The following is a 13,129-nucleotide window of genomic DNA, read 5'->3' as shown; positions in this document are numbered from 1 at the left end:
CAATAAAAATTGAGGTACAAATGGCTATTATGAAAATGAGAAGTTACTGAGCTCACTGCCTTCTTTTGATGCTAAGGAAGTTAGGACCTGAGTATCTATTGGGTCAAGATTGATGTTTGATGAGGGGCTCTGTGGAAACACTAGAGGAATTGGAAAACCTATTAACCTCATCTTCTACAGATAGAGCCCTTGAGTGAAGGAAGCCACTCAGAGTCTCTGTTCCTCTGCTCAGTTTTTTCTGTGTACATTTTCCAAAAAAAAGGAATCAGGTTGGACCAGATTCCAGTACAATCGATTGGCCACTTTTGCTGGTGGACAGGGTCAGTATGCTTTTATAAGAAGGCATTCATGCACTCTCTCCTGCTTTCTCTAGCTTCCAGGTAAACTGACTATCTGGATTTATCATCCAACATGGCAGTCAGATCTAGGGATACTACCCCATTAGTCTAGGCCTCTTGTTTGAAATGAGATTTCTTTGTTGGGACTTTTAATTTTTCTATGGGAGTTTTATTTCTCCATGGAAATTTGACAATAAGAGGTTTCATACTCAATCTTTGGGCATTTCATATCCCCAACATAGTATTATTTGGACTATGCTATCAACTGGTGTCCACTGTACAGGTTTTCTTGGTAGGCTAGTTTCAACAATGTAGCTGTACATACTTTGAGAAATAGAATAGGTGGTAAATTTTTCACTAATTAAATTATGTCCTGAATACAGTCATTTCACAAGTTTATAAGGATGACATCAAAATTCACTGAAGGCCTTGGGGAGCTGAATTTTACATCTTTTTGGTTCAAGAAAGGCTCATAAGAGCCATGATATGGATTGAGGAAATGACTCCATGAAAAGGCTGGAAGAACTTACCTGCAGATTTCCTCCCCTAAGGTAGGCAGTCATATTCAGCTCAGTTATTAATCTCATTGGGTTAACAGAGAAAGAACAAGTAGTAGAGATCATTAAACTTCCATGAAGGGGCTCTGTCACCTGCTCCCATCCTCCATCTTCATTCCTCCCGAAGAAAGGTTGAACAGGTTGATCAGAGTCCAGGATCCTCATTAGGCTATTTTCTAGTGCATAGAACTTGGAGCTACCAGTAACACTCTCTTCAGTATCATTTTCTCCAGCTCAGGTGACTGACTGTAGCTTTTCATATCATTGGAGTGGAAAATCCCAAGATTTGATTTTGGGCTTTAGAGCTTTGGAATGGAGTTTGGAGCCAAAGCTCCAGCTATTGAAATATTACTTTGCTTACTTTTGCCTCTTTTGTGGGCCTTACACAAAGGACAGTTAAGTCAAGGAGAGATTTGAGTATCTCTGCTTCCCTTGATCTATTATCATCCTAACTTTGTCTCTTAACAGCACTCCAACTTTACCCAAACCCTCAACAGGGTACAAGAGTCTAAATCCTTATACTGAAAACAGTAAAAGAAATCCAATCAGGAGCATGACAGTAAGAAATATGAAATCTGGACAATGAATGAAGACTTAGAAGAGTCCAGCAGACAGTAGGTTGTCATTCTAGAAGATCTAATCCTATGTGGCAGAACCCCTATGAGAACATTGAGGATGTGAGAGATGCTGACGTACACTCAAGGATAACCCAGGGTTTGCCAGTGGTACACTCAATAGAGTCTGATAGGAAATGCAAAAGATCTTGGTATGGGAAAGAGACAACTCTTCAGTTCAAACCTTGTTTTGGTAACTAACATCACTATCCTGAATTCTCAGCTTTGCTTACTTGCTGTGTATTTCACACTAGATTCTGATCCATTTTCCCCATTCTGTTCATGTGACAGGCCCTGGTTCTTTACTGAACTGACAGCATCTGTGGCAGAAGCAGCAATGTAAGACATTCCATTTTTTACCCTGCCTTTGCCATTCCCCTTTCAGGTACATAGGACCACATGACTAGTATTAGGCAGTGAAATATAAGTGGATGTGACATGTGTCACTTCTGGAGCCCCACATGAGATTCTCTATCCTCTCCTTTTCTCCTACAGTGCCAGCTAGTAAGGTCACATGTCCTGGATGGTGTAGCTACAAAATTGTGAAGGCTCAGTCAGCCTGGAACCTTGAGTGACTGTCTGGAGCAGATTCCTGTCCATTCCTACATCCCTCTGACCTGCATGAGATATGCCGTGTGTGCAAGAATTAAACTCTTGGTGTGAAAAACCTCTGACACTCTGAGATTGTTACCTGAGCATAACTGTATTCCTGATAAATACAGACCCCCTTCCTCTGCAAGCATAGCACTCATTTCATACTCTTAACTTAGTTGTTAATACTTCATGTTGCACCCAGACTCTTCTGAATTGGCTCTATGGGCCAGAAGATCACACACAAGTCAGCAAGAAAAGCCTTAACTTTCAACCGAATACATAGTAGTGAGTAATATAATTCAGTAAACACAATTACTTTCTACTGCACAAAAAACAGGAAATAATTAAATTTCTTATAGACATTTATTTATTATATTTTCCCACTTGAATATTTAGAGAATAATTTAAATGTAATGCATACTGACAGCAAGCACAGTATCAAATATTAGTTTTTTAATATTTTTCTTTTTTCACCCTTTATTCCTTTAGGAAAAAAATATTTAGATGACCTCAAAGAAACAATTATTATGCTAATCACAGTATGCAGTAACACATATAAGCCCAGACTCAATAGAAAAGAAAGCAACAAAGAAGTGAAAAAGTCTTTCTCCTCAAATCATTTTAATTCGTTTTTCCACAGCCATATAAATTTAAAGTATGAAACAACAATAATACAACTATAGAATCTAGGTTCTCTTTCAAAGCAGCGGCATATAAAACATAGAAAAGCTAAAACCTCAGCACAAGCTTCAAAAGAACAAGGACTGAGAAGATTTTGATGAAGACATGAAATGCACAAAGTACAGTACACAAAAATACTAGAATGCATAAAATATAAAGCTACACATTTCAGGTAGAAAGCATTGTAAAATATATAAAATATGCAAGAAATCAAAACCAAAAAGATTTTTCTTAGAGTACCATGAATACACTGGAACTGGCAATTAGCATTTGAAGATGGGAACAAGAAAATAGCAGTTTCCCATTTAAAACTTTATTTCTAGGCTTTAGGATTTCACCTTCTTGACATCCTTCTTTCCAGAGCTCTCAGTAGCTGACTCTGCTTTTCTTTTCTGTGACTAAAATGGAAACAGATTTAATGTTCTGCTCCAATATGCACATTTTTAAATGGCCCAACAATGTTAAATCTAGGATGTAAATGCATTAAAAAAAAAATTTTAACATGAATATTCACTTAAATGTTATACTCACAGTTAATGTTCTATATAGCCCACAAACTATATAACCCAATGTAAAATAACCTTGAAAGATGTTTCTTTTTACAAAAAGACATAAAATACCCATCAAAAATAGTCTTCAAGTATCTACTTACACATGGTATTATAAATGTACTCTAATCTTAAAGAACTACTTAATACTTAAAGTTTTCTGGGCAAATTTTTATTTACTTATGAGTATATATTTTTAAATTGCAATAGATTTTAATATACTAAGTTTCTTATTTTCTATGATGCACATTTCCCTCATATTTAGCATCTCTGAAATCAGGATGCATCTTAAAATTGGTGAAAAATTATACTTGGCAGCATTTTTCCTCAGTGGTACATAAAATATTTCTGTCTTGCAATGGGGGGCAGTTTACTTAACCATGCTCAAATAATATAATCTATTAAAGAATATTTTAAATTATAGTCACACAAAGCAACCTGACTGGATTAAAATCAAGTTATTTTATTATTCAACAGTTAACTTATTATCAAGTAAAGCTTTGTTGTCTGCTCAAAGTTCCCATTTGCACTCATGGTTCCACAAAGATCAGGAAACTTATTTGATCAAATCAGAACTCCCGGTTTCAACCTCAGCCCCATCCCATTCTACCCCTACCCCTCTCCTACCTCTGTGATAGCTCTAGACTCAATTCAAAGGATTTTATTTGTATTATACTTCTGCTTAGATTCATGAGACATTTTTAAAAATACTGAGCCCAGTTACTAGGGAGTTCTAACCATACTATAAGCAAATAGGAAACATGTTGTGGTGTCATTCTTTTTTCTGTCCGAAACAAATTGGTATTTCATAAAACCAGCTTTTATAATAGGAATCACTATGGCATTGAACATAATATAGGCATTTTAATTATGTAAAAAAATAGGATCTACCTAAAAGTTAGGAAAATGCTGAAAATTTTACCATTGGCGTTTTAGTTGCCCGTTTCTTCTTTTCTGCTCTCTCTCTTTCCTCAATTTCCATATTTTCTTTCTCAATCAATGAAATCAGAGTGTTACAGCGTCTCTGGAATTCCTGAATGAAATAATAATTTTTAAACTTTTAATTTCTGTAACCCAATCATAATCTTTCAAAGGGTAACAATTCTTTAACTTCATCATTTCTGTTGTACAGAATTTCCAAAACTAGTATTCTTTAGAATCATATTCATGCAGGGTATTAACAGATTCCATCAAAATATGGAATGAGGGTAAATGTCACTCAATGGGTAATTGGTTAAACAAACTGTGATACATCCATCTGTGGAATACTACTCAGCCATAAATAGTAAATATTGATACATGAAATAACCTGTATGAACCTCGAGGGAATTATGCTGAGTGAAAGAAGCCAATCTCAAAAGGTTACATGCTGTATGATTCCATTTATATAACATTTTTAAATGACAAAATTATTGAAATGGAGAGCCAATCAATGGATGCCAGGGGCTAGGGAGAAGAGAGAGGGTAGGGTGTGTGTGACTACAAAGAGATAGCACAATGGAGTCTTGTGGTTGTGGGGGTTACACAAATCTACATGTGATAAAACTGCACTCAACAACACACACACACAAATGAATGCATATACAACTGATGAAATCTGAACAAGTTCTGCGGATTATACTAATGTTAATTTCTTGATGTTAATTTCTTGATTGTGATATTTTACTACAGTTATGTAAGATACCACTGGGGAAAATTAGGAGGAGAGCGCATGGGCCTCCCTGTACATTTCTTTACAACTTTCTGTGCATCTATAAACGTTTCAAAAAAGGTAACATAAATCAGACAAACAAAAAAATAAATAAAATAAGGAGATGTTCTATGATCCAAATAAGCTTTGAAAGTACTTAGTTTACAATAGCTAAATAGATTTCTTTACTATGTGGCTTCTCAGAGCCTTTCAGTTTCTGACGTGCACCACTAGGCAGGCATTTAGGATCTAGCAGCTTTCGTAGCTTTTTAACCAACAGACTCTCTTTTCACCGGACATTTTGTGGGATCGCAGTTCTGGGGAGCACATTGTAGAAAATACTGTTAATTCAGAGTAAACAATACCTGAAAAAGATTTTTGCGTTAACCTTGCCACTACCTATTACCTTCATTTCACTGCCAGAAAAATCAATGCATCCACACTATAAACCGTTTTTATGAATGTAAGGTGAGCATTAAATGTATGATTCATTAATATGGGAGCTCATACATTATTAACCCTGTATACTTTACTGTATTTTAAAAGTAAATAATAATTTAATAGTAAAAGCTAAATAACATTTTAAAATATGATTCTTTCCTGTATAAGCAAAAATGTCTGACAAAATACAAAATAGCTAAACACTAAGGTGAAAATGTAGGCTTACTGGCAATTAAAAATAACTCCAACCAAAATAATAACAATAATAAAGTACAAGAAGAGAAAACTCACCAAAAAATGCCTAAACATTAAAAAATGAGTTTCATTGCAACTAATGATCAAAGAAATGCAAAGTAAAACAATGCAATCTTTATCAAATTAGCAATGTTATGTATATACTTGCACCCATATGTGGTATACATATCCAATGTCAGTAATAAGATGGTGAAATGGGAACTTTCATTCACTGATTATGGAATGTCAATATTACTACCTGTTATGGATTGAACTGTGTCTCCCTAAAATTCATATTTTGAAGCCCTAACCCCCAATGTGGCTATATTTGGGCATGGGGCCTTTAAGGGGGTATATTAGGTTAAATGAGGTCATAAGAGTGGGGCTCTAATCCAATAGGACTGGTGTCTCTAGAAGAAGTGGAAGAGAAGTCAAAGATCTCTCTCTCTCTCTCTCTCTCTCTCTCTGCAGGCACTCAGAGAAAGGATCCTGTGAGGATGTCATATGCAGAAGGCAGCCAACAGGAGGGGCAATATCAGGAACCAACCTAGCTGTCACCTTGATCTTGAACTTTCAGTTTCCATAATTGTGAGGAAATAAATTTCTGTTGCGTAAGTGACCCAGTCTGTGGCAGTCTTTCATGGCAGCATGAATAGACCAATACACTACCTTTCTAGAAAGCAAATTGGAAATGTCAGTGAAGAATCTCAAATATTTCATACCCTTTGACCTAACAATTCCATTCCTAGAAACTTACTGTAAAGAAATAAGAGATGAATACAAAGGTTTCCAAAAGAATGCTTAAAGAAGTGTTAACAGGGAAATACTGGGAGCTAATTAATTTTTTGGAATTTTCAAGTATAATACACAGACACATCTTATTACATACATATATACGCAGAAATAGCAGTAAGAACATTAACAACAATGTTACTAATAGTAATGCCAGCTATCTCTGAAAGTAGGACTGCTAGGTAACTTTTATTTTCTTCTTAATACTAGCCTGTATTCTCCAAATTTTCTGCAATGAACACTGATGTCTTGGGCAATTTGTAACATTTTTAAGAACGGTATTTAAAAAAACCAGTTTTACCTTTCCAGATAAAATCCAGAAAAATGGCATACAATATAGGAAATATTAGATACAAAAATATTGCTAACTATTCAACCATTTTCTACTCTTAAATCAAGCTCAAAAAAGGCAGAAAATCAAAAAAGTCTAGTCAGAAAATAATTACTCATTAGTGACTTATTGTTAACCTATTAAAAATAATCTTACATGACATTGGTACATTCAAGTTTCTTGTGTATCCTCAATTACCCAAAGTTAATTAATTTAGGGAAAAAAACCTGGAATTTTCTTTATTTATAAAAATAATGATGATATCTTTAATATGCAGACCAAATACTCATCATAGCTTCATTCAGTAACACACATACAAATTAAACAGGATGTTAATCAATTTATCTATTATGGAAAGGGCTAAGCTGACCCTGATGAGAGTTGACGGTTGGTTTCCAGGGAGACTGAATAGAGTCTTCATATGAAACAAATTCTTGAATCATTAAGCTATATCCTCTGGCTATTATTATTCTCAATAAGTAATAGTTGCCTGACTACAGATATCTTTAGATACATATTCATGGTTCGTGTGAGTGATTCAGAGGAAAAAAAACAACTAATACTTTTGAGACAGTTTCATATGCAGGGAAGTAGAATACCTCAAAATGATTATAAATAGACTGTGTAATAAGTTCTTACCTCCATTCCTTTTAACCTGTCACTAACTACTTCAGACACAGAAAAATAATCTTACTCTCTAGAGAAAGGCATCGAGGAAATGACGAGAATGAATGTTAGCTTCCTAACGTAGGTCACGTCATGTTCTCCAGAGATACCAACCCTATTTTTTATTCACACGCTTCAAGACTGCCTAACTAAACAGATGGTATCATAAACAGAACACTAGCTAAAACCAGAAATTAGAGAAAGGCCAGATTACCAATAAAAAAGACTCACTTGTTGAATAACTAAGTGACTATGAAATGACTATGAGAAATTTCATAATGTCAAAAGCATTTTTTTCCTAGAATTTCTCCTTTTATATATTCTCCTCTTTATCTTCCTATGGGGGGGGTTATAGGGAATGGTTCACAGAACCTCAAACTGTTTCCACAATTCCATAGTCTAATTATCTTTCACCATTTCCCCCACACTGGATTTAGAAATGAAGTTAGAGGGAGAAAAATAGCACATAAGAGGAAGAGAAGAGATATAAAACCAATAAAGATAACAGAAAAATAACAAATGGAAAACTGCTCTGTAGTGCTAATAGCTGTGGCAAAAAAAAAATCCTGTGTTCAAACATGTATGGGAAATGTTGGATTGTTAAAAGGTTAAACAAATTTCCTCATGGCAGGACTTCTCAGAGCTTTTAGCCCTCTAATGTAGAGTGGAAGTGCCAATGACAGGACTCCTAAACAGCGTGTCTCAAGTCTATTTGAACATAGAACCCTTAGTCTGTATGTCATCTATTTGCAGATCCTGGAACCATGTTTGATAGAAATCAACTTGGGAAATGTTGTACAGCACAAGAAAGATGGATAAGGATAAGTTAGGATCAAAATACAGACATACCTCATTTAATTGCACTTTGCTTTATTGAGCTTCACAGATACTGTTTTTTACAAATTAAAAGTCTGTGGCTATTCAGTGCCAAGCAAGTCTATCGGTGCCATTTTCCTAATAGGATATGCTACACCTCACCTCTGTGTCATATTTTGGTAATTCTCACAACATTTTAAACTTTTTCATTTTTATGATATCTCTTATGGAAACCTCTGATTTTTTATGTTACTGTTGTAATTGTTTTGGGGTGCCACAAACTGTACCTACATAAAACAGCAAACTTGTTAGATAAATGTTGTGTATGTTCTGACTGCTCTGCCAACTGGCTGTTCCACTATGTCTCCCCATCCCCTGAGTCATACAATATGGAAACTAGGCCAATTAAAAACCCTGCAATGACAGCTAACTTTTCAAATGAAAGAGTCACGTGTCTCTCACTTTAAATCAAAAGCTAGAAATGATTAAGCTTAGTGAGGAAGACAAGTTGAAAATCAAAACAGACCAAAAGCTAGGCCTCTTGTGCCAAACAGTATAAATGAAATAGTCTGATATTGGAAGAAGATGTCATCTAGGACTTTCATAGTCAGAGAGGTAAAGTCAATGCCCAGCTTCAAAGCTTCAAAGGAAAGTGTGACTCTTTGGTTAGGGGCTAATGCAGCTGGTGACTTTAAGTTGAAGACAATGTTCATGTACCATTCTGAGAATTCTAGGGCCCTTAAGAAATATGCTAAATCTATTCTGCTTAGGCTCTTTAAATGGATGATAGTATATCTGTTTTACTGCACAGTTTATTGAATGTTTTATCCCTACTGTTGAAACCTACTTAGAAAAAAAGAGTCGTTTCAAAATACTGCTGCTTATTGACAATGTACCTAGTCATCCAAGAGCTCCAATGGAGATATCCAAGGAGTTTAATGTTGTTTCCATGCCTGCTAGCATAATACCCATTCAGCAGCCCATAGATCAAGGACTAATTTCAATGTTCAAGTCTTACTAAGATATACATTTCATAAGGCTATATATAGCTGCCATAGAAAGTGATCCCTGTGATGGATCTGGACAAAGTAAATTGAAAACCTTCAGGAAAAGATTCACCATTTTAGATGCCATTAAGAACATTCGTGATTCATGGGAGGAGGTCAAAATATCAACATTAACAGGAGTTTGGAAGAAGTTGATTCCAACCTTCATGGATGATTTTGAGGGGTTCAAGACTTCAATGGAGGAAGTAACTGCAAATGTAGTGGAAACAGCAAGAGAACCAGAATTAGAGGTGGAGCCTGAAGATGTGACTGAATTGCTGCAATCGCATGATAAAACAGATGAAGAGCTGCTTCTTATGGAAGAGCAAAAAAAGTAGTTTCTTGAGATGAAATCTACTCCTGATGAAGATACTGTGAACATTGCTGAGATGACAACCAAGGATCTAGACTATTATATAAACTTAGTTGATAAGACAGCAGCAGGGTTTGAGAGAACTGGCTCCAATTTTGAAAGATGTTCTACTGTGGGTAAAATGCTATCAAACAGCATTGTATGCCACAGAGAAATATTTCATGAAAGGAAGAGTCAATTTATGCAGCAAGTTTCACTGTTGTCTTATTTTAAGAAACTGCCACAGTCATGCCAACCTTCAGCAACCACCATCCTGATCAGTCAGAAACCATTAATATTGAGATAAGACTCCACCAGCAAAAAGGTTATGATTCAACGAAGGCTCAGATGTTAGTTAGCATTTTTCAACAATGATGTATTTTTTAAAACAAGGTACAAATATTTAAATAAGGTACACATATTTGTATATATGCTCATTTAACAGACTACAGTATAATGTAAGCATAACTTATATGCACTTGGAGTCCACCCAATTTGTGTAACTTGCTTTACTGTGTTACTCACTTTATTGCAGTGATCTGGAACTGAACCCAAAATATCTCCAGTATATGCCTGTGCAAAGAACCTAGGAACTAAGAACAAAGAACTAAGGAATTTTACTTAATTCAGTTGACAAAAGGATCTCATGGACTATTGTTTTAGCAGAAGGAGTGATGTCATCAAAGGTGTATTTTGTATTCAGAAATCTTCCCTTAAAACAAAGTCTCAGTAGTGGGAATTCATAAAATCACAGACTCGCAAGATTAGAAAGGAACTTAAAAAAAAAAATCATTCAAGTTGACGTTTGAGCCCTTTCTACTAGGTCCTTGCTAATTAGTTGTCCACCCTGTCTAAATTCTTCCAATAATGGGGTACTCACTACCTCCTAAGCCTGGCTATTTCACCTTGGACAAGTTTAAAGTATTCCTTTATGCAAAACTACAAGTTACTACCTTACAGTTTCCAACAACTGGTTCTAAGTATAACATTTGTAGTCATTAGAGAACAAACTGGTTTCCTCTTCTATATGACAATCCTTCAGATATTTCAAGGCAGTTCTCATGCCTCCAATCACAATCACTCCCAGACTCCCAAACATCTCTCTTTAAGGTCAAATATCCTCACACTTTACCCATCATACACTTAACACTTTTCCTAAAGGACTGACACTTATATCTACCCTTGGTTATATTATTTAATTTTTTCCACCTTTCTTACACAGTCTTTTAAACCAAGTGTTGGCATATTTTCTCAATAAAGAGCCTAACAATAAATATTTGGGGCTTTGCAGACCACACAGTCTCTGTCACAACTATTCGGCCCTGCAAAAACAGCCACAGACCATACGTAAATAAATGTGTGGCTGTGTTCCACTGAAATCTAACCTATAGACCATAAAATGTGAAATTTGTATAATTTTCACATCTTCTTTTGACTTTCTTCTAATCTCTCAAAAATATAAAAGTCATTCTTGGCTTGCAGGTCACACCAAAATAGGTGGGGCCATAGTTTTCAACTTCTGTTTTAAACTATAGACTTTAGATTTACTTTACGAAAAATTATGCTGTGTTGATTTTCCATATGTTTTTAATGGTTTATGAGTCTATTCAATACAAGGTCTCAACTCAAGTTCCAACTTCTGAATACTAGGATGTGTATCTCCTACCTTTAATAAATGATGTAATGTTTGCAGTGAGCGGCACTGCCCCTTAGTGTGCAGTGGATAACAATGGCAGATACCAAGTTCAAATATCCTTTGCCCCAATACTCAGCTTCAAAGCATCAATTCAAAAGGCACAGAAAGCATCTGTAGACTTGAAGTGACTTATTGAAAGAGATTAAAGAGGCTCCACATTACATTTCCTATGTACTAAAATCCTAGCTACTAAGCCTACCTAAGTCTGAATGACAGAAGGTCTGTGCCTGTTGTGGTTAAAAGTCAAAAGCTGCTGAACGAGCAAGGACAAAAAAAAAAAAGAACTCCACATTTGTGCCTCTGTATTTGTAGGTAAAGTTCTAAAAGGTCAGAATTTTCTTCTACATTTCTTAGTAAAACAAAATGAACATTTTTCTCACCTTTGCTCTTTTATATGCTTACTACCCTCTACCTCCAGAAAATAATTTTTTTAATAGATGCCTTCACCTATGCATTCCACAGTATATTTCCCAGGCTTCTGGTCACTTTTGAACCTCTATCACACTAACAAACTAACAAAAGCAAAGACAGTTTACACTAGAATGTACAATGGTAGTTTACAAGAGTTAATACTCAAGTTAATATTCAAATAGATATACCCTGCATTTTCAAACAAGTATCAAATGTTATATGATGCTTTTACATAACTTCTGCCATGTAAACATTGTTATTTAGAAAATATTATGCCACTTCCCCACAAGATAATACATAAGTATGAACACCTAAAATGAACTGTTAGTGCATTAATTGTATTTCACAGTTAGACCAGTTCAGGGTCGTGAATCAAACACTATGCATAATAAACCCCTGAAATTTATAACTGTCTATTCAAACTTATGAGCCAATAAAAGCAGCAGGGACGACAGTCAAATAAAGTCATCATTAGAAAAAGGTAGATTAAAAGAAAAGAAGTGAAATGATCTCCAACCCACTGGCACATCTCCTCACACTCTGTCCAAATCTGGTCCAATTGTAGGAGTCTATAGGACAGAAGCACACTGAAGTACACATGTTCTGTGCTCATTTATTCCCTGAATGCCTACTCTGGGTAAAGTGCCATGCTGGTCTCTTTAAAACTAAGTGCAGCTGAAGGTTAAGAGAACAACAGGAAAAAATGGCTCTGTGGCACATGTGCCAAGTGAGGGGGAATAAACAAGGCGGAATAGAGAAAAGACAGAGATATCCACTTGGGGGCGGGGACGTGGTGGCTCATGCCTATAATCCCAGCACGCTGGGAGGCTGAGGCAAGAGGATTCCTTGAGCCCAGAAGTCTGAGACAGTCTAGGCAACAGCGAGAACTTGTCTCTACAAAAAATAAGAAAACTAGCTGGGTGTGGTGGTGGCACACTTGTAGTCCCAGCTATTCAGGAGGCTGAGGTGGGAGGACCATCTGAGTCCAGTAGGTTGAGGTTGCAGTGAGCTGTGATTGTGCCACTGCACTCCAATGTGGGGTACAGAGTGGGATCCCAACTCAAAAATAAATACATATATACATACATAGATAAATTTAAGAACTATCAGCCAAGTTGGTAGTTGAGGTAGACATTACCCACTACCACCAGAACTGTGTTTTTAAATGTAAATCTATGCTGGGTACGGTGGTGGTGAGAGGGCTGCCCAAGCCCAGGGATTCAAGACCAGCCTGCGTAACTTGGCAAGACCTTGTTTCTACAATAAATTTAAAAATTAGTCAGCCATAGTGGCACGTACTTGTAGTCCCAGTTACTTAGAAG

At 36.0% G+C, this 13,129-nt stretch overlaps 1 protein-coding gene across 6 annotated transcripts in view; it reads right to left on the bottom strand.

Moving 5' to 3' along the window:
- Positions 1-2,447: 2,447 nt before the first annotated feature.
- The window catches only part of SMARCA1 (SWI/SNF related, matrix associated, actin dependent regulator of chromatin, subfamily a, member 1), a 64,510-nt gene continuing 53,828 nt past the window's right edge, over positions 2,448-13,129 (bottom strand). For 2 of the 6 annotated variants that reach the window (XM_008070442.1, XM_008070445.1), the window contains 2 exons: positions 4,224-4,365; positions 2,448-3,182 (listed from right to left, as the gene is read on the bottom strand). In XM_008070442.1, coding sequence (XP_008068633.1) covers positions 4,231-4,365 — 135 coding nt within the window. In that variant the 3' untranslated portion in view covers positions 2,448-3,182; positions 4,224-4,230. Of the gene's footprint in view, positions 3,252-4,223; positions 4,366-13,129 lie in introns of all 6 variants that reach the window. The other 4 variants (XM_008070440.1, XM_008070441.1, XM_008070443.1 and 1 more) reach the window with 3 other exon arrangements.

Source organism: Carlito syrichta, unplaced genomic scaffold (genome assembly GCF_000164805.1).
Source record: "Carlito syrichta isolate Samal-C Ts95f unplaced genomic scaffold, Tarsius_syrichta-2.0.1 Scaffold313417, whole genome shotgun sequence".
Taxonomy (NCBI): domain Eukaryota; kingdom Metazoa; phylum Chordata; class Mammalia; order Primates; family Tarsiidae; genus Carlito; species Carlito syrichta.
The sequence above is the reverse complement of the archived record's forward strand: the minus strand, read 5'-3'. Positions and strand labels throughout refer to the sequence as shown.